Below are 22,173 nucleotides of genomic sequence, written 5' to 3' on the forward strand. Positions count from 1 at the left end.
CCTTAGAAAGCTGCAAAAATGTTTTCAAAGTAAATATTAAATTAACCAATCCTATTTGAGTATAATTATTTGTTTTGTGGCAGGTGCGTTAACCGAATTTAATAATTGCTTTTAATGCTGTTGCTAATAAAATTTTTAAAACAGACGAATTAGTTAGAACCGAAGAATTTTTTGAATTTAATGGTGCTGCCACATCGGTTCCAGAAACCCGCTAACGTTGCCGTACCAACTTGTTCGCGAATCGCTGTGACTGTCACAAGTGGGTCACAAAAAAAAAACACTCCCATTAAAATGCGAAAATAAATAGTAAATAAAGCGAATCATGGACGAAGTGGACAAGATAATCATGCACCAGCTGCACCAGGTGGACGCGGCCATCGAGCCGACGGATGAGCTGTCCGACTTCACCCCGGAACAGGTGGTGCGAGCAGTCTCCGGCTGTCTGGCGGAGATTCGTCCAGACTTACAGCTTCCACGGTCTCTGCCCGGCGGAGCGATGGCCCAGCGCTTCGGAGTGGCCAGCTCCTTGGCGCAGGGATGCAAGGATAGCGGTTACAGGGGCGATATTGGTTATCAGACCTTTTTGTATCCCAATGCCGTGGAACTGCGGCGACTGCTGATGTTTCTCATCGAGCAACTTCCGCGGGAGCGTCAAGGCACAGAGGACGGTGCCAGCAAGTCGCAAACCTTGAGCCACAGGCAACTCCTGGAGCGAAAGATCCGAAAGGAGCTTGCCCAGCAACTGAAGACACCCTGGGTGCCACAGTTTGCCCGCTCCGTGGGAAATCGCAAATTGCTCGGTTGCAGTAGCCTGGGCATTGAATTTCGACCAAACATCAATCTCAACATTCCATCCGCCAATCCCGAGGAGCGTTCCAAGGAGCAGCAGCAGTATCTCGATCAACAGGCACCCAATCTCTTCCAGCAAACCTCCTCCACCTCGACGGATCTCGTCGCCTCGGTGCTGCACAAGAATGAGCTGGACAGATGGGGCCAGATACTGCCGGATTCAACACTTATCTTCGTGAGCAGTGAGGATCCAGCGACGCCCCTAATTCCAACCGTGCAACCGCCCGCCAGTGCGGAGGAGGAGGAGGCTTCACCCATCCAAGAACTAAGCGACCAAGTCCAGGAGTTGCGAGTCCAATGCGAAACCCTGCTAGCGGAACGCAAAGCACACGCTGTTGCCATTGCAGCTCTGAAACAGCGGGAAACAAAAGCGAGCGAGGAGATCAGTCGCATTCAGCCGACGCTCAAACTGCACGAACGCACCTCCTTGGTTCTCGCCGATTCCGAGGAGAACCTGGCCAAACTGGAGGCCCTGCTAAAATCCACGCAAAGCAAAAGGCTCACGCTTACCCAGCAGTGGCAGGATTACAGGAAACCGCTGCTGGAAAGCCTGGAGAAACTTAAGACCGCCAAGGAGGCTCAGGAGGTCCAGAGCATTCGCAACAGCATCGAGCAGCTGGAGCAGGAGCTTCTGGCCAAGACCCAACAGCACAACGAACTTAATGCCACTCTGCGTAGCGCCAGTCAGTCCTTGGCACCTCGCAAGGAGTACACCCGCAGGATACACGAATTCATTGGGAACATACGCAAGCAACGAGCGGATATCTACAAAGTTCTGGATGACACGCGGCAACTCCAAAAGCAGCTCAATGTCGTGGGTGCCCAGCTGCAGCGCCAGTTCAACTACACGGACGACCTGCTCTTCCAGAGCGCCAAGCATGATCTCCACGCGAAGCGGGCCTACAAGCTCCTGGCCCAACTGCACGCCAATTGCAATGAACTGGTCGAGTGCGTCTCACTCACGGGTAACGTGACCAAGCAGATCCGCGAACTGGAGGTACAAATCGATGGCGAGAAACTGAAGAACGTGCTGACCAGTCTGCAGCAGATCACCGGCGATATCCAGAAGTTCGAGCAGCACATCCAGGAGCTCCAGGAGCAAATACGTGCCGTGGAGCAGACGAACGCAAGGAGTTAGCTACGCGGAATCACTTGTTTACTAGTACCAGTCACAATAAACGAATTGATGCACGCCAAGCGTTCATTTTATTAGTCAAAAAGCAGCGTTTTTCTTTAGTTGGTTTCAATGCTTTCTCACAGATAAATATATCAAATTTATTAGAAATCTATTCTATTTTTCAATTAAAATAAATATGAGTGTAACATATGTTTTTATTTTATAAAACAAGGTATTCAGGATAAAGAATATCTATAAGCTTTTACTTTTAAAGGGTATTAACATAGTCGTCCTTCGAAGTCTGTTTCACTTTGGTATTTTTCAGTTGTGTCTGGTATTTTTGCTCTTTCTGCCTTAGCCAGCTACGTTCACACTGGCCAACAGCCGCAACATTCGTATTTTTCGCAGTGTTTTGAAAGCCAAAGCTGAAGCCAAAAGCGCGTCGGCGGATCGCGTTCGTTTCGTTTTTACGTTGATTTACTTTCGTTTGTTTTTGGTTTGCGCGGCAACGAGTGAGTGACTGTCTTTGTGTGTGTTAGTGTTTAGTGTGTGCATTGCTTTTTACTCCTGGCTAAATTACCTACCACAAAAATGCAATAAACTAACAGCGAGAAAAAGCCGTGTTTCAAAATAAAACACTCGAGTGCGGTGTTGTTGTTGTTGTTGTTCCTGCTGCTGCTGCTGCTGATATTCCAGAACTTGTTTTTGGCCTAGAGTTTTGTGTTGTTGTTGCTGTAGTTTTTGGGTTCTTGCATGCGGCCGATAACAAGTTTAACCGGTGTGCGTGTGAGCCGCGCTTAAGTGTGTGCATGTGTGCGTGCGCCTTCGTTGGTGCGTGCGTGTGTGTGCGTGCGGCTCCTGCAACAAACTGTTGCTTCTTCGTTCTTCTTCTTATTGAAATTGAATTCCAATTAGAATTGCAGCACGCTGAAGGTCGAATTGGAGAGAAAGGGGCAAATTAAATAAAAAATAAGCAGTAAAAGATAGTGGAAAATCGAATAGAATAAATCAATTAATTGGCCGGCCGGCTTTGCTTCTGCTTCTTCTTCTTCCTCATATTCGGGGTCAATCAACGTTCGCCAGCAACAACAACAACAACAACCACATTCTTTTGGAAGCGTTCCGGTTCACCTTTTTTTGTTTTTGTTAGTGACGTCTATTTCTAAAAATAGTCCAATGACAACATTCTTTGCATACGATCCAAACTTCCAGACTCATTAGAGTTTTGTTTATTTTTTTTCATTTTTTACCTTAACTGTTATTGAAATCAGATTGCGAGTACAGTAAATACCAGTTTAAATACACCCCCGCAGGCTCAATTTTCATTTTAAATCTACCGACTTTACTTATCATAAATATGTGATAAATTTTAATTAAAGTAAATCACTTTCCAGTCATCCGGTTGGCAGTAAATATGGCAAACATTTTCAAAGTTGATTTGTTGAGCAAATGTGATTAGTCTGATATCCGCCTAACAAAATTATATGATAGCTCGCCTATTTAGAAAATTAATTATTTTAAAGAAAATATAGTAAAGGAATGGATTTAAATTAAATTAAATTATTATTTTAAGTTAACTGTTGTTGCTTTATAAATTCAATAATTGACCTCAATCGCTGACCACTGCATAAATACCATCGCTTCCAGCGGCAATCAAAAAAAGGCCAAAACAAATGCGAATCGTGGTGGCAAAAACAGTTTAACGCCGGCGACATTTTTCAACAGCTACGTAATAATTTGCTTATAGACCAAAGCAGAAATGCCAGCAAATTCGCCGACTGATAAAAAGTTGTTATAAATTAAATTTACTTCGCAGCACGCAAGCTACCGCATAAATAGTTAAAAAAAAAAACAGAAGAAATACCGAGGGAATAGAGTGCAACCAAACGAAAGCAATACGAATAGGTGTTCCCAGTGAGCTTTTCCAACTAGAACCTAGAACCTAGAACCCAGAACCCCAAGCCGCAAGTGCAATTCATAAGCGATAACCAACCGACGGAGGCAGAAGATATAATTGCCATAATGACACCATCGCCGACCAAGGAACTCATGAGTGCCACACCGACGATTTCGCGTCGTCCGCGCGAGGAGTTCGCCGAGAAGGTGAGTGGTTATATATAGTAAAAATAGAAGGTATAGTTGTAGATATAGGAAAGATATGGCCAAAGAGCAGGGCCGATCGATTTTGGCTTAAACTTCCTGTGTTTCCATTAATCGACCCCACAAATGTGTTACGTCGCCGTTCAGGCGGGAAAACACATAAACAAATTGGCCTTTTTGCCTTAAAGTCTTGCCTTGTTTGTTTGCCTGTGCCTTGATCAATAATATATATATATACGTACTCGATCCGATTGTACTACCAACCACACACATGTGCCCATCAACGATGCTCGGCCAAATAAATATCGCTGTCATCGCTGTCTTCGCCGGGACTTCTTAGCCTTCTCGTAATCGTTCCACCTGAGTTCTACATTATGATTTCCGTTACTCCATCACCTTTGCCGCCATTTGTTTCCGTGCGGCAACCGATCTGGCCGCTTTACTTTTCCGCGTCTGTTCTTATTCTTGGCTCTGACTAATCGAATCGAAAATTGGCCCTGGCCTACGTAACGTGCTGAAATTTCATTGATAAGATATCGTTGGCAAGCCATAATCGCTGTTCTCAGCCGGTGCAAAGATATCATGTGTGTTTATGTTTGTTAGTAAGTGCAAGATTGAATTTGGAAGGCAAACGTTTGGTTTTGGAAAATTATCTTTCTATATAAAATATCTTCATCTTCATAAAAGTCTAAGCCTTGTCATCAGCCAATCATAGCTAATGTTCAAGACAATTAATGTGTAACTTAAATATTTATGCAGCTTATTTGCTCAAATGCAAAGCTGGAAAAACATACTTTTTAAATTTGTGCATTGACCTTCACACGTTTGTTTTAAAATGCGTTGCGAATAATAAGTTTGTTTCCTAAAAGGCTTAAATGTTTTAAATACGCATAAAACTTGTTTGTTTGTTTGTATCTTATATATTATAAATATTTCGAAACTTTGCGATAATTGTATCTTTAAGCTATAGTTTAAAAAATCATATGAGCAAAGCAAATCAAATATTTGTCAAAAGTTATTATTAATTTAACTTTAGTACTTTCTAGTTGCTTTGGATAACTTAACATTTTGCCTTTGTAAATTCTCCGATTCGTACTCATTGCGGCTGACGTCACTCCAAGTACTTGAAATGCAAAAGGAAAAAAAAACGCGAAATAAAAACACTTGCTGCAACAACAAGTTCAAATTCAAAATTCACCGCTCAGACTTTAAGTAGAGGTCAATGTTGAAGTGGGTGGGGATGCCTCATTAAAGGCGAAAATGAAATGCTTAAAACTGGATATTTAGTCGATCGGCAGAGAGCGTGATGTATTCATAAACTAATAGATGTTGAACAGTTACAAATTCATATGCAAATCGCATTATTTATGGCTTGTATCTGGAGCGCACAAAAGCTGTCGCCAGACAGGAATGTTTTGAATCTTTCGAATGCTTTGAATGTTTCGAATAGAGATGTCAAATGAGCTGTAAACTGAGAGTATCTTTGTATCTGTATCTGATTCCCTTGCTCTCGAAATTTTCGTCAATTGATTGATTCGCCACAGTTGGCAACAACTTTGCTGCAGATCAATCAATTTGCTGCACACGCAATGATATTTTTTATTCGATTTTTTTTTGGAGGGGTACCTGTGTCTGGGCTCATTATATATGTTATGCGATTTTATATCTGGGCTGTCAACGATTGTCAGTCAACTGTGAGGGTCCAATGCAACCAATTCCATGGCATTGACCATGAAACATTTATTTTTTATTCGCTGGCTCGCCTCAAAAAGCGCTTTTTGCTCTGTGAAGTTGATGGCGTTGGCTGTTGGCGTGCTAACAGCTAATTTTGTATATTCTGCATATGTCTTTTGCACATTAAAAAAAAAAAATAAAAAACAGACACAAAAAAGGGGGAGCAGAAACGAGAACAAAATTGCGGACCACATAAAACGACATGCCGTGCGAAATCTGATGCAATCGATGAGATCATCATCAGCCGACGAGATTCTCCATCCGAATCCGAGTTCCATTAATAAGCCGTCCCATAATTATAATAAGTAGGGCCAGCATAATCATTTCATTAGCTGCCAAAGTCCAGCTTCAACTTGAAGTGCAAAGTTACTTTTCATTCCGATTCACCTAGTGGATACTTCACTTCTTGCAGAGATGTTCAATCAGGTTCATCCTGGTACTGACTCATTTGTATTCCCAAAAAAAAAGAAGTAGGGCCCTGGAAAAGTTGCCCTTTGATATTTTTTACGTATTTCCAGATTGGTTCTGACTCATCTGGTGCATCATCATCGCCCTTCTTGCTTCGTTTTTGGGATGTGGAGGCTCTTGTTCTTTGGTTCTTTGTGTGTCGCCAACTTTGTTGCAGCTGACTTTCCATTTCTGTGCACTCTAAAAAACGCTTTGGACATTTTGATTAACTCGATTCTTAAATCGTTCGAGCTCTCTGTCTTAATTGCTTCAGAAGGTGGCGAATCTTTTATTATAATTGTACGCTTAGATTGCGATCTTTATAGTCGCCACTTAATTTATCAAGCAGTGGCTTTTGCTTTCCTGTTTGGAGGGGAATAAAAACACTAGACCTGAGTCATCATCATTATGCTGACGAACCAACCCCAAAGAATTTTTTCACAAGTCCATGCTGCGTTTTTGCTAAAAGAATCTATAAGATACGTTATTCATATAAAGATATCTTAATATATAGAATTACCAGCGCTGTATCGTATAGCTGTCAAAGTAATGATCGGTATCTAATAAACATGTCAATAAACAAGAATACTTTGTGGCTTTTGGGTTGGCGCAGTTCGAACCACAAGAGATAAGATTGCTAACTTTATTGAATAAATCGGTAACTAAAACTCAATTTAATGTATCTAGATATGAAAACCTTTTTTCCAAACTGTATGAAATCAAATGCTTTACATTAATCAAAGAATTTATTAGCATTTCAACGACTAAAAGAGCGGATGCTTTCAAGTGGACTATCAAACTATCATTTTCAAAAAAAAGATTTTAAATAAAACGATTTTAAAGAGGCATTCTGAGTGTCGTTTTTCGGATGCCTGGCCTTGCATCCCTCAACATTTTTAGTCAGTTTATGCTCCGTTCTTTTTATTTTGACACTGTGAAACCCGAGGCAATCACTCTGCGGCTTTCCAAATACCGGGCTATATGGCTATATACATACTGTGAACTTACATATATAGAAACGTATGTACATATGTGCATATGAGTGGCTGTGCGGTATGTACTATATTTGCATTTGGAGACGCTACGCTCGGCATTATTTGCGTTTTAAAAAACAACCTTGCACTTGGCGAACTGCGACCAACGCTTGTCAGTTAGTTGGCAGTTTCCAGTCGGCAATCGACATTCGCATTTTGCCCACTGGTAACTGGTAACTGGCAGCTAACTAGTTACTGCCCCGCCTGACAGTTGACAACTTTGTCAACGTTTTTAATTGCATTATTAGTTTTCATTGCCCGTCAATTGGCGACCAAATGGCTTCAAGCTGCAAATTATGGAGCTCTCCGTTCGTCGCGCCTTGGAATACATTTTTGAATTTCGGCTAGGGAGGCGCCAAAAATGCGCCCCCCTTCGTGCAACTGCCCCCAGTATCATCGGTCATATTCCGGTGTCCGTTCTGGTCTTTCCGTAGATTGTTGCGTGCCATTGTTATATTTCCCAGGGGCGTGTTAGATGTGCACACAGCCGCGGTGAAGAAAATAGCACTAAGAATAAACAGCAATTCAATAAAACTTAAATCTGTTGTAAGTAATTTGTTGTGTGCTATGAATGTAAGGAAAGCAGCATGGGTTATAATATAAAAATTATGTATAAACTAAAAATTTTTTCGAAAAAGAATTAAAAATATTTTGTGCAAGAAGAAATGTAGTTATATTTAGGAAAAACATGTAGTTATATTTGGGAAAATATGATCGTAGAGGAAATTATTCAGACTAATAACAGTATGCAGAATGTATGAATGTCTTTACATCCAATTGCTCTGAACTTAAAGATACATCAAAATTAGAACGACTTGAGGTGCTATCATTGTGTCCAAAGTTGTGGTGGCGCGAAGTGAACGGCAAATGGGGGAGTTTTGGAGGGTTTGGGCGTGGGATATCATCTTGCACACCTTTCAAAAACCGGGGTGGTGTGGCATGGGCATGGTCTTGGCTGGGCTGGGCAGTGGGGATGGCCAGGTGGCACTGTCATATCACATGGCGGTGTTTGCGCAATGGAATACCGGCACGCTATCGCCTTTTTGGGCCACGACATCCTCCATCTGGCAGGAGGTAGTCATCCACCTACCGGATTTTCGGCTGACACTGCCGCTTTTTGTCTTCATCATTTCTTTTTTTTTGTCGGACGCCTGGGCGTGTCGCACATTTAATGTTGTTATTATTAATTTAATTGATTTGGACTTTAATTCGTTTATTTTGGAACAGCTGGCGAAAATGTTATTAACACAAAAAGTTTACGCTCGGCTCGTTTCGTCTATTCTTAGACGTTTTCCATTCAAATTTACTTTCGACATCAATTTCGGCTTAACTACCGGCGTTTTATTTAAATTGCTTTAATGCCCAATGCCATTTGGCAGCGCGATCTTTTGCGGATTCTCTTTTTGGCTCTGAACTGCGGTAACCCCAGAATTTGCATTAGATGTATTTAGTAGATATTTTTTTGTCAGCTTGTTTGGCTTTAATTTGTTGGCAATCATTCGCACCAGCCAACATTTCACACCCCACCAAAAATCCAGTTTGAGCGTTTCGAATTCAAATGGACGGAGCAACGAAGCAACGAAGCCGGCATTACCCTTCGAATCTCGTCATCGCATCTTAAGCTTGGAGTCAATATTTGTGTTGGCTTTAAGCCGAGCGACGGTGACGTCATCGCGGGAAAAAAGCGCGCCAATCGGAAATTGAGCCCCTTCAATTAAAACGAATCTCCTAAGGCAAAAGGGGCTTATATTTATATTGCTGCTGCTTTGTTTCCCCTTTTTCGGCTTAAAAACTGAATTAAGTATTAATTAATTAAGTACGACAGGAAGCGCAATTAATAAAAAAAGCAACAAAAAATATGTGGGAATAATTGAGTAGAATAATCAAAGAACTTACCTCACTATTGGCAGTGTATCGAAATTCAAGAGTAAAATATTTGCATATGTCTTCAGGATTTAATCTGCTGAAGACACGTTCCACAGATAACAATGAAGGCGAAACGGGTTCTCTGTTTTTCCAGGTCTTTATTGTTTTATGCTCGAATAAGTGTGTTAAGTAAACCTTCTTCGCCCGAACCATTTATTGTTCTAAAATAAAGCTCGACGTCATCGTTTAGCATTCGCCACTGGCCAATAAGGAGGCGGTCTTTGCCCCAAGTTGGAATGCAACTGCACTCGCTGCTTCGTAAGCATGTGGCCTTTCTCCAAAAATTTTCAAATAAAACAGTCATGGGGCCGCTCCACCTGCACCACTCCCCCCCACTCCCCAAACCCAAAAGCCCCCAGCCACCCAAAAACCCAAACGTCTATTATATCTGGCGCAGAGTTTTGCAAAGCTCGCGTCATGCGTGCCTCCACTTGGCACCTATTTATGTATGCACAGTTGGGGTCACACAAATAGCACCTAATGCTCTTGTCACATTGTAAAATATTTGTCAAGTAATTGTTAAGTTTCAAGGAATAACAAATTATGATACTATTTGATCGCAGCAAAGTGTATATCATATTTTTAACTTCTCTGCTTACGTTTTCTTGGTTTTGGAATATGTATATTAATGACTTCAATGTTATAACTAAAATTAGATTTGTATATTACTAATTTATCTACTAATCTTATCTTATCTAAAGCTTCTTTTATCCACTTTTTTTTTTAAATTAGTCAAACATATTCGATTAAAAACTAAATTAATCTGGAAATCGCGATTCTACTCGATGTTTTTAGTTGCATACCGAAATAGAGCAAATAATTTGAAAGCATGTAAATTACAACATTTCCCATTTTGGTGACCCCGTCTGTGGATCTTGTGTGTGGTGGCATTCAAGCAGCGCTTATGTGTGTGCCCGAATGTTAGGTATCGCATGTGAGTATTGGATGGACCGTGTACTCATACTCATACTCATACTCATACTCGGACTCGCACTCGTGTTGATGGTCTACTTTTCTTCCTCTTTGCATCCCCAGGCCTTTTCTTGAGTCGCGGTCTCTTGTATTTGGTCTTGTTGTTGTACATTGCCTGCCGGCAACCGGTCACGTTTACTGCACTGAAAGAAAAATGTGACGTTTGCTGATAGATGCAACATATTTATGTACATATGTGAATAGTTGCCAAATTGTTTTGTTTGCACGATCAACTATTTAAAAATCAAAGTGTGATTTCTAGTAATATAGCAGTTGGATCTTAAATTATATATTGCTATATTTTAATTGGTCTTACAAAACATGAATATATATAAAATATTTATGCTTTGGAAACAGTCCAAAAAGATCATTATGTAGACACAATATAAACAAATATAACTTGTTAAATAATCAACTTCACTTTGCCAAGGAATTGTTAATGGTTTATATCAAATATTTTACCTAAAGTTGTTCCTCTATGTGCATGGTGTTTCTGTTGACGCCATGGCTGAACCCCTCCCCTTATCCCCGAGCCGCCAGCGTTTAAGTGGCCAAGATAGGTAGGCATTGGATTGGAGCAGCTGTGTGTGCTCTATAACTGTAAAAACACGCTCGCCCACTTCCTTAAGAGCCGGCATTTTGACCAAGGCGTCGTTTTGTTTGATTTCTGTTTCGATTATATTGCCCCGATGCGATCTCCATGCTCGGCATCTATAGTATGATTCCCTGGGTGTGGGTGACTCCCCCGTGTGTGTGTTAATTTTTAATTGTGCTAAATGTGCACATAAATACACAATAACCGCACGCCAATAGCGTTCACAATCCGCAGTTCACCATATTTCAATTTCAACACCCACCCATAATTTGGCTTATTTGTGGCCATTACACTGCTTGCTTTTTATTTTTTATTTAGCCTGATATTGTTGTCGTTGGCATTGGATCCCCCTCCCCTTATGTATGGGTGTGCGTATCTGGGTTTGTGCATGACTTAATAGCTGATAAATATTGTATGGTAGGTCATATAGACACACAGACATGGATCTCTGTACTTGATACTATGCACACAATGCATTTGTCCAGTGGACATGTGCCCATTGGCCATTTCGCTGGGGCAAATAAACCATCAAATCAACCATACATACAGTTGCGGTAACAATAATAGCACCAAAAGCACATTTCGTGTTTGCCCCATCGTTTCTCTATTTTCTGACATTTTTTCAAAATTTTTTCCACTAATCTTAAATACTACAATGATTTTCAATTGAAATAATAAAATTGGTAACAGATCTAATGGATATTTTAAAAATAATTGGTAAAACAAAGAAAAACCTCCAAATTTAGGCGGTAACAAAAATAGCACTGTTTCTCGTATTTTGCTAAAACTAACTAAAAAAATAAAATAAGAGTTCAACAAATGGATTATATCTTAAGAACTATGTTTAAAGAATCTTAATATTTGGTTGCGTGACCATTGTGGGCAATGACAGCTGCGCATCCTCTTGGCATGGAGTCCACCAAGTCCTGGTACCGTTTTTGAGGAATTTTGATCCATGAATCCTTGATCCTCGATCCCCCATGAATCCAAAGTTCCTCTTTATTGTTGGGTTTGGCTTCAGAAACCTTTTTTTCACGTCCGCACAAAGTTTTTCGATTGGATTCAAGTCGGGTGACTGAGCAGGCCATTTCATTCCTTGGATCGATTTCCGCTCAAACCACTTTCGATCCTTTTTCCTCGTGTGTTTTGGGTCGTTATCCTGTTGAAATGTCCAAAAAAAACGGCATTTCATCCTCGGCATATGGCGCCATAACATTTTCCGGAATATCTGTGTAAATGTGCGGATCCATGATGCCTTGAATCATATGAATCGGATCTACTCCATAGTATGAAAAGCACGCCCATACCATGATGTTTGATCCCCAGTGCATTACCGTCTTAAAGGTGAAGCGAGGATTATTTTCAGTTCGTGGTGGACGCCGAACATAAGACCGAGAGCCTTTCCAACCAAAAAACCCAATTTTGCTCTCATCTGACCACAAAATGTGGCGCCCCTTCTCCACAGGCCAGTCCTTGCGTATCTTGGCATATAAGATTCGCTTTGCCACATGCTTCACAGTCAAAAGCGGGACTTTTCTGGGACTGCACACATTATGGTTGTTTTGTCTTAAGTGTTTGCGAACTTTTTCCACGTTTGCAGCTATCTGAAGCTCCTTCTTCAGTTCCGTCACCGGCTTAAAAGGCTCCTTCTTGCTTTGCCGAACCAAGCGCTTGATCTCCACATTGGACATAGAGGGCTTTCTTCCACGTTTTTCGTTATTTTCGACCAACAGCAGTGCGTTGCGGATCATATTGTTTGAAAAACAAAAAAAACCGTCTCATTTTAGCGTAGGTTTTACCTTCACAGATCATGTTTTTAATCAAATTCCTTATTTCGACGGTAAAATGCTTTCCCCGACCCATAACTAGAGAATTTTTGGTCTTCTTTTGAAAAAAATTCAATTAAAACCTTTAATGCAACTCCTTTTTTCAAAATATGTCGAAAAAAAACCCAAAGCAATCACTCCTATTAATTTTATTCAGCAAAAACGTGGTCAGTGCTATTTTTGTTACCGCCTCATTTAGCGCCCTTTTGCAGAAAGTGCCCAAAAACAAAAAGAACCGTTACATTGAGAGAGTCAAAATTTCTTGCTTAGAGAGACAACATATGGTACTTATTATTCATGCAATCGGACTTTAAAAAAAATAAACATTCAATACCTTTTTTTAGGAAATCAACTTTCCACCTGCAGTAGTGCTATTATTTTAACCGCAGCTGTACATAGTTCAGTCTCTTGGGTCACTATACAAATTTATTTATGCAAATATTGATTTGCTTATCGGGCACAACATATGAATTGTTCTTAAACTGCGAAAATATTCATTAAATTGAGGGTTTAATGGGTTACATGTCTGAATCAAAAGATGAAGATGTTGTATATCGCGCAAAACAATCAAATATTTATAATTTATTCTCCATCCGATTGATATCATGGGTTTTTAATTTAAAATAAGCGAATAACGCAATTCCCAGGAAATGGATAATTCACTTGATCGAGCACTGAACAACATACCACAGGGGTTTTTTTAAGGCATTTGCATTTAAGCGGTTTTATAAACAACTGAAACTACTCTGGGAATTGACCTCATGATTAATCATTTGGTTTTTCTCCACTATGCTGCGTTGATTTGGCTCTTCAAGTGATTTATTTCGCACACGAGCAATAAATATTAAAAATGTTTTAAGTTCATTATTCCATTTGTTTTCCTCTCTATTCTGGTAAGCCTACCTCAAGCCAAAAATACAAATGCTTTGATGTTTATGTTTAGAATCAAGCATTTAGGAAATGAGGAAGCATCCCCCAAGAATCATATTTTAAATGATTAATTAATAATCTCTATGCGCAGACAACGGGTTGTATGAGTAATATGTCCCTGGTATTTAATATTCATTGAAGTTTAGATTTGTTCCCTCTGCCAATCTGCAGTCCTACATATTTTATTAATCTTTTCACAATAAACATTTTGGCGCAGCAATATTTCTCGTGCGGCAGAAGGTGGAGCCCGTAGGGTGGCACCCAATTTGGCAACCACGGATGTATGTGGCATGTGGCAAGTCTTCTGTTCTGTTCTTTTATTCTCTCGCCTGCTGATGCGGTTGCCACAACCTCGGCTGCTTTGCTCAGCCAGAGCAGTGTTTATGTGGGGAAGATGCTGGCTCATGATTCTGCGAATGGCGTGAACTTTCCCCTGCCCCAAATGATTTTCCTAGCCCCACATCTTCTACTTCGGCGTCCCGCAGCGATTTTAGATTGCCCCAGTCCAAGCGTATTTTTGTGTTAACAGTCAAAAGTATTTGCTCTGCGGAACGTGCACAGTACTTTTTTGGGGTTTAAACAATTGAATAAAATAAGCAGGAGACGCAGGAGGGAAATGACGAGAATCGAAGACATTTATTCAATTTATTAAGTGTTAAGATATCGAAAATAGGAATGTAATAATTTAAAGGGTTTGTGTTGTGTTTCCCTTGTAAAACATTCGATTTGGTATGGCTTTATGTAAATATTTACAAACATGTATTTAATTGTTGCTAAAAAGTACAGCGGAATTTAACTTCTAAGAAACCAGCTGATAATATATCTGCAATTAGTGTATTTAAAGACATATTTATGTTATTTAAAATATAAAAATGGTTAAAACAATTAACCATTACTTTTATATTATATACAACTTATTTCTTTCTTATTTATTCATTAACTTATTTCTTCATTTGAAGAAATATATATTTAATTAGTTGGAAAATTATGAAAATTATATAAAATTACAAACGCACACAAGAGTAAAAACCATTTCATTGTATTTGCCTTATGTGTGTGTGTAGCTTTCTGGTTCATTGCCTACTTTTAGGCAGCAGCTGCACGGTGCCATGAGTTGAGCCTAAAAGTAGGCAATTGTGCTGGAGCAAACCTGCCTGAATTCCAAATTAAAGGAGATTAAATTTGGAAAACAGGCAAATAATTCAGCAACTGATTTACGAGCCAACTGGGACCGCCGAGCCTCACAGTCTTTTGTCCTTAAATTACCAGTGTTCCTATTGTACTTACATACATACACATACATATGTGGAAACACATGGGCAGTTGTTAAGTGCTTAAAATATGCATGCTTTAATTGCCAGCTGCTGCTGCATTGCACTTCATTCAGCAGTCCGAACTGCGAATTTCACAGATACGCCGATACAATCAAATGACTCGCATAAAGTGAGAAATCGGAAGCGAAGCAAATTAAAGTGCCACCAAAAAGCGATAAAATATGGTAAAAAAAACCCCCACACACATGCCACTCGATCTGAAGCCGCTCATTAGGCGCAAACAAAGAGACAATGTCTGGTCACCATCATGTTTTTCCTCACCGTCATCGTCGTATTCGCGTTTGATCAGCTCCGTCAAAATCAAATCTGATCGTAGAACGCTCACCTCTTCAAACAAAGCATTGCCCAAACACCTGAGCTCAGGTGTCGTCTTTGTTGCGTCGCTTGTCTATTGTCGACTTGACACCCGGTAGTTGGTAAATCACAAAGTGGAGCGTATAAGGCGGCTATGAGATCTTGCAACAGGAAGGGCAACAAACTGATTATATGGCCATAAAAGCTTGGTGTCCATATAAGACGTAAAGCCTATCCTTTATTTTCTATAGATGTAAATAGGTGGATGAACCTAATGTTGAATACGGAACTAAGGGGTATAAAATTGTATATGGCACATGGTGAATTTTGAGCCTTCATTAAATATATTTCAAAAACATTAATTCAAACTTTTGTTTATTTGCATTTTATTTACAATATTTGAAACTATTTGTAAGTCAGTCATATTCTATTCTATTCTGAATATGACTATAGATTCACAGAAATAGGTTTAATAAATATATTTATTAATATATATTATTATTAATTTAATGCTACACAATAATTGATACACCCATCAATTGAGATCTTTACATACGCTAGCTCTAAATTGCTTAGAGAATCTGTAGTTATATGTGAACCCAGTTCACTGGGTATCTCATTATCGAGTATTGATTGATTCGTAGTTCTATTGATTGCGGTGATGTTAGCATGCCGGTGTAAACGCTAATTTGTTAAATGAGCTGTTGATGCCCGTCTGCGATGGCTAATTAGAGCGATTTCCGTTGCATAAATTACTAAAGTAGCGTTTTGCCCCAACAACGGAGTGGAAAAGGGCTAATTTACATAATACCACTGTTTGTGTATGGGAGTGTGGGACTGTTACACCCACGCACTCAGCTGGTGCAGAACGCATATAGCCACAATACACATAATACAAGCGGCTCAAAGCGTGTGGAACGCGATGATGAAGTTAATACGCTAAATTGGTCAAAACAAACGAAACGAGCAAAGTCGAATGTCGAAGCTCGAAGCCACACGGCAAGAGAGACGGCGACAGTTCATTCGAAAGAGACGGCAAGCGAGCGGGTAGAAATTCTAGTGATCCGCGTAATAACTGAAGTTGGGCGCTCAGTTGCTCAGCGGCAGTTGACAGCGTCGGTTCGTGGATCAGCGATCGTGGATCGTGATTTTTTTGGCCCGCCGCTCGCCAAGGTTAATTAGCCCAGATCCGAGATCGAGATTGCGGAGAGACAGAGAGCGAAGATCACCATCTAGTGATGTCGTTTTTTCGCAATATACGCTCCTCCCTCTCCTCGTCGCGGGCCAAGAGCTCCCGCTCCTCATCCCGCGATACGACACCGGTACGCTCCGGATCTCGTCCAGGCAGCGTGATCAGCGGAGTGGGATCCGCGGGAGTTACCAGTCGCCGGGACTCGACTACCAGCTCAACTTTGCAGCGCGGTGATACCTTTATAATGCCCAATTCGGAAGAGGACGTGGGTTCTGCGTCGAACACCTCCACTCTGGAGAAGAAGTCGAAGAAGTCCAAGGTCTTTAGCAAATTCAGCACCTTCACCAAGCGCAAGAAGACCCCGTCGCCCGAGGAAGTGGCCAGCTATGAGCATCATCCCAGTGACACGGCCACGAATACGTACTACAAGTGGCGCAGCGATGGAGCAGACCGTCTGCAGGACTACGATGCCCAGTCGGATCCCTTTAACTTCCTTTACGAGCAGCACTCCAATCTGAGGGCTCTGCAAACGGGTGAACCCAGTGGTATCCACCGGCAGGCCAGCATTGGTTCGAATTCCAGTGGCAGCTTTGATTCATCCACCTACCGTAAGAGCAAAACTCCCACGCACCTGCGAGAGCAGCTGGAGCAGCTTAAAACCCACTCGAACGACGATCTGCTGGAGGATCAGCAGCGGGAGGAGGATGAGCGTGAGAAGTACAAGACAGTCACCCTAAATAGCTTTAGGAAGTCCTTCAGGGACCGCTTGCTGCAGCAGCAGAAGGAAACGCCTCACAATCCCGCCTGGTTTGTAGAAGTTCCCGCCCAGCCAACGTCCACGAAACCCCTGGAACGACGCGAGTCCAAGGAGAACCGACCCGATTTCCTGGTCTTCGACAACGATAACTACCGCCCGCAGTCGCGTTCTCCTCTCCGGGATCGTCCCTCTCGTTCCGCCACCCGTTCTCCGGTGAAACGCAACGAGACTTTCCGGGTCACACAACCTTCAGTGCGTCATATGTCGCCATCGCCGACACCCACACCTGCTCCCTCCATTCGCATCGAGATCAAGAACTCCATATCACCGCATTCTCCTGGCAGATTTGTGCCCGTGGGCGTGGCCAAGCCCATGCCCACCACGGAGTACTATGCCCAAAGACTGCTCGCGAATAGAACCAGCATGAGCCCCAGTCCAAGTCAAAACCAGGGCTCTCGATGGTACCGCCAGCAGAACTCACCCACCCGGTTGAGTGTGGGTCACCAGCAGCAGCTGCACCAGCACCAGCATCAGCCCAGCCACCTCAGCCAGCAGCAAAAGGGAGGACGAACCCTGGTGCACATAGGATCCGATCAGAGCAAGGCCATGACGCCACCAACCCGAGGCAGGGCGCCAACAAGAATCCAGCTGTATGGCAGTAAACCACAGAGTAGACCACAGCCAACGACCTACTTCGGTGGCCACTACAATGCACCTGTTAAGCCCGGCCCGCGATCAGCATCCACTGGTGGACCCACCGTTTTTCTGGGGCGTCGCGAACCACCCATGACACGTGCCACCACCACCACCGCCACCACCAACAACAGAAGCATCGCCAACAGCACCACCGCCCACATGGCCGCCCCCGTGCCACGACGCAACCGATCGCCGATCAAAATGCCCTGGCGGTAGGCGTTAACCGAATCTGTTATATAGAGATATGTGTATGTCATATTGCCAATGGAGAATCAAGAATGAGTGGATGACATATATAGCAGTTCTTTCCAAAGTGACAAAGTCGTCGAAGTTGCGTCATTATCAGAGCTGGGAGCTCAGCTTTGCCAACGTTGTTTGTTCCCCTCCGATAATGGGCAAATAAATGATTTATGTAGCCCCATCAGTCCGAACAATCCGTATCGTGTGTTGTGAATTTTTTCTACGTAAAATTATTGTTAAGTAAATAAAAAAATAAACGACAAACAGATAATGCAAAATGTGAGACCCAGCGGGGGATTTTTTACAATTAAATGGCTACGACGAACCCCAAAAAGCACTCGCGACTTCTAGTACAGAGTGTTAACTGTCAGTTTTGAGTTGCCCCCCCAAAAAGAGTGCTCTGAACTTGCTAGATATACATAAGTGCTATCAGAGTATAGTAACAGATGGATGGATATGCGAACATATAGCTATGAGTCTCTATGACTAACGTGCATGAAAATGAGCCAGCGTTACGTGACAAGCATTTAATATGGTCACTCGATTGGTCCGATGGGCGGGGTGCGGGGATTGTCTAGTTAGAAAGCAGCTGATGAGCTGTTGGCCATATTTGGGCTGAGAATATGTATTCGTACTCGCAGGCAAATTATGGAATAAATTGCCTTTCCCCCAAACCCAAAACATGATGTCAGCCGTCTATCTATGCGCTTCTCCATATTTTCATTCTACGAATGCAACCAACATTCAAATTCTTCCTATTTCAAACAGGCAATTCCCATAGAAAAGAACTCATATGCATATGAGCAGATGCCTTCTCTGCGCTTCTCAAAATTTGTACTTAAGCAGTACACCATAATACCAAAATTACACTCGGTCTTAATAGAAAATACTAATATAAATTCCATATGATTTAAAATTCCCAAAAATTGTGTAAATACACACAAACATTGATTTTAATATTTAATTAAAAAGAAAATCTAATATATTGATGTTTCGATGATGCTATTCAAAATAGAATGTCTAAAATACAAAACCATGTTTTAGAATAAATTTCCTTTCACCAAGCCAATACAGTAAAGTTTAAACTGATGATGATGTCAACGGCCTTTCTATGCGCTTCTTAAGAACTTTATCTTAAAGTAGACCTAAAATAAGGTAATATAGTTTACTTAAAAGCTGCGAACTGGAGGTTCCTTAAACCATGATGATAGTTAAGATATATTGTTTTGATGACAAAGTCAATTATCATTATTCGTCATTTAGTAAATAGAATTCGATCTTATATCATTGTCCTCACAAAACTAATATTTAGCGGTTCTAGATACAACGAAATATTATATCCTTTATTTAAAACTCTTTCTTAAACGTGATTTCTCGTATCATTCTGATTGCATGAAATGGCCACCGCACAAACTGCGATTTCGCTGACCGCATCCGTATTTTGGCTATTCGCTAATTAGTGGATCAGTCTAACTTCAGATTAACTCTGCGCACATTTCACTTTCTAATCTGGCAGGCCAACGAGGCCAGCAAAAGACTAGTCTCTGGCCAAAAGCTCTTTTAAGTGGCAAGATCGCAGAGACATCTTTGGTCAGTGCAACTACAGCTCCAGTTTTTGCTCGGATCTACGCATGATCTTGAACTACATTAGTCTCAGTTGGCGAGACGCACTTTGTCTGGCCAGATTTCGAGTTGCGTTAATGTGAACTAGAGTGTGAAAATCACTATGTTTGCAATGTAAGCTAATACGCAGATTAACCTTGCTAATACGGCTAGAGTCTTGGCGTTATTTCTTTTTTTTTTTTTTGCGTGGGTCTACAAACAGGTTGAATTCAGACTTTGAATCATCATCATCATCGCCAGTAAATAGCATCGGGCTAATTCGTGATCGCTGGGTCGGAGGTTCCCTCAACTCATTCCCCAAAAACTCCACTTGTTCCGTCTGTGAATTTGTTAATTTGGCTTGTATTTTCGGTACTTTACTTAAGTGTGTCGGCTTTTGTTTTCGGGTCTCTCTCTCTTTTATTTGGGTTGTGTTTTGCAATAAACAAACACTTACTTGCGCTTTAAAAGATATACTATGTACTACGCATAGATTCAATTCCAAGTAACCGAGGACCGGTTTTCAGTTTTTTTTTTTTTGCTGTTGATACCGCCAACTGAGACGACGACCTACGGATTTTAGTACCCTGTAGCGGTTTTTTCGGTTAAGGTATTTTGAATTGCCATAAAACGTGATAATTAAGGAAAAATCAGTAAGTATGACAAAAGTGGAGGTTAAGAATTCAGTTCCAATATTAATTAGCTCAAAATATACCTCAATTCTTTAAATGCAATAAATACAAGTGAAGTTTAAATAAAAATATTTATTTAAATATGCATTATATGACTAAAATAAGTTATGGAAAATGTCAACATGGCGTATGCGTGATATTTAGGCTTTTAATGATTTCTATTTGGTAGCTTTATCCTACTAATTTGTTTCAAAATTTCTATTATCTGTAAGTTTAGGTAAACTATCTTTGAGTTTAAATGTAACCAACTCACTCTAATTTCGCTGCAGACAAACAGTCAACAGCCGTTGGCATAGCGTCATTGTACGAAAATGTGGTTGCTGAACGAACTTTGATTCAGATTTGTTTATTTTTCGATATTTTGCTATAAATTTCGCTTGGCTGTGCCAGAGTTTTGCCACCGAGTGGGAGTTCCCAAGTGCGTGGGCTTATCAGAACTGGACTGACCACCATTAGAGCCAGATTTGTATGCGCTAAAATTTTACAAAACCGCGCGCCCCAAAATGGCAATTGCAGCATAATATTTCTCGTATCGCGAAACGAAGTCAGCTCATGTTTATTTATACTAGAGATTATGGTAATTAAAATGAAATTGGTTCACAGACGGCAAGACGGCACATGAGATCATAAATTCGGATGAGAGATTGGTGGAGGAATACAAATTGGATGATAATCTAGGCATTACATTAAATCCGACTGGGTGAAATGTGTTTAATATCGAATTACAGCGCTATAGCATTTCGTGAAAGTTTCGCCATCATGGATTTATTGACATACCCATTCGTTTAATTGGCGACACATTAATCTTTGCACACAGCCAAATAGCACAAAAAGGCAGCACAAAGTCAAAGCGGAAGACAAAGCGGCGACCCGCCTAAGTGGAAATCAAACATTTGCCGAACAGCGGGCCAAGTTGCAACTTAATGCCAATAATATCCGCGCATCGGGCGCAAATGTTTGCCCTGTCTATGTCTACGCTGTCCTCGAATCCTTGTCCCTATCCTCCCCCTGGGGCATTGTCTCCCCGGCACTTTATTCCGCCGCTTTGAACTGGGTCAGCATCGATTTTTGGCCAGCGACGTGTCACAATTATCGCTGCCAGCGATGGATTCGATGTCACCCAAATGGCAGTTCTGCCTTAAAATGCCAAAAAAAAAAACTGATGTTGCCCGAATATTAGATACCTAGTTGTATGTGTCATGCATAAATAAAGATTATCAGATGGTAGTAAAATTCGAGATTATGAACATGAACTGGATATTTACATTTAGATAGTTCTGCAATATCTCCTCTGTTCTTTATTTATTAATAAATATCTTCCAAAATAAATGTTACATAAATAGCAGCAAATACGATATACCTTTTATATTACCTAACTATAAGACCAAGTCGAGTGCACTGAGGGCAGCTCTAGACATCCTGAATATTAATGTGCCCGGGTCAAAGCTATGAAAAGTCAAGTCTTGTGTTTATTGGCAAGCGTTAAGGATTACATATAGCCGTTCGAAAGCAAAGGAAGCAAAACAATTTTTACTGCAGTCCTCGAACTCGGCACAAAGACAAAGGCAAGTTGGCCAAAAATGGAAGCGTGCCAAGTGCAATTTCTGTGTGTTTGCTCCCTCTGTTTTGCTGTTTTGTTTGTCGGCTTGTCTTGGTTCGGCGTGTATTTTTGGAACAAGTGCAACATCCAAGCCGGCAACTGCAACATCAACATCCGATTCGCGGCAGCAACTGCAACTGCAACTGAAGCTGCCACTGCCACAAACATATGCATGCATCTCCCCCTCCGCTTAACTTCTGGCATGTGCCGCCGCTTTTCTTTGGCTCCCCGGCAGC

The 22,173-nt window shown here is 41.3% G+C and overlaps 3 protein-coding genes across 3 annotated transcripts in view; all 3 read left to right on the plus strand.

The window, feature by feature from the left end:
- Positions 1 to 208: 208 nt before the first annotated feature.
- On the plus strand, positions 209 to 2,069 carry LOC6738397 (coiled-coil domain-containing protein 22 homolog). The gene has a single exon (XM_002085170.4). It carries the CDS (start codon positions 323 to 325, stop codon positions 1,985 to 1,987), a length of 1,665 nt encoding a protein of 554 aa, XP_002085206.1. The 5' UTR covers positions 209 to 322; the 3' UTR covers positions 1,988 to 2,069.
- Positions 2,070 to 2,343: 274 nt separating this feature from the next.
- LOC6738401 (four and a half LIM domains protein 2) overlaps positions 2,344 to 22,173 on the plus strand; it is a 58,683-nt gene continuing 38,853 nt past the window's right edge. Inside the window, exons 1-2 of the mRNA XM_016171612.2 lie at positions 2,344 to 2,478; positions 3,783 to 4,069. Coding sequence (XP_016032228.1) covers positions 3,989 to 4,069 — 81 coding nt within the window. The 5' untranslated portion in view covers positions 2,344 to 2,478; positions 3,783 to 3,988. The remainder of the gene's footprint in view (positions 2,479 to 3,782; positions 4,070 to 22,173) is intronic.
- LOC6739657 (proteoglycan 4) lies at positions 16,229 to 18,321 on the plus strand. Its single transcript, XM_002076515.3, has one exon. It carries the CDS (start codon positions 16,397 to 16,399, stop codon positions 18,017 to 18,019), a length of 1,623 nt encoding a protein of 540 aa, XP_002076551.3. The 5' UTR covers positions 16,229 to 16,396; the 3' UTR covers positions 18,020 to 18,321.

The sequence above is a fragment of the Drosophila simulans genome, chromosome 3L (assembly GCF_016746395.2).
Source record: "Drosophila simulans strain w501 chromosome 3L, Prin_Dsim_3.1, whole genome shotgun sequence".
Lineage (NCBI taxonomy): Eukaryota > Metazoa > Arthropoda > Insecta > Diptera > Drosophilidae > Drosophila > Drosophila simulans.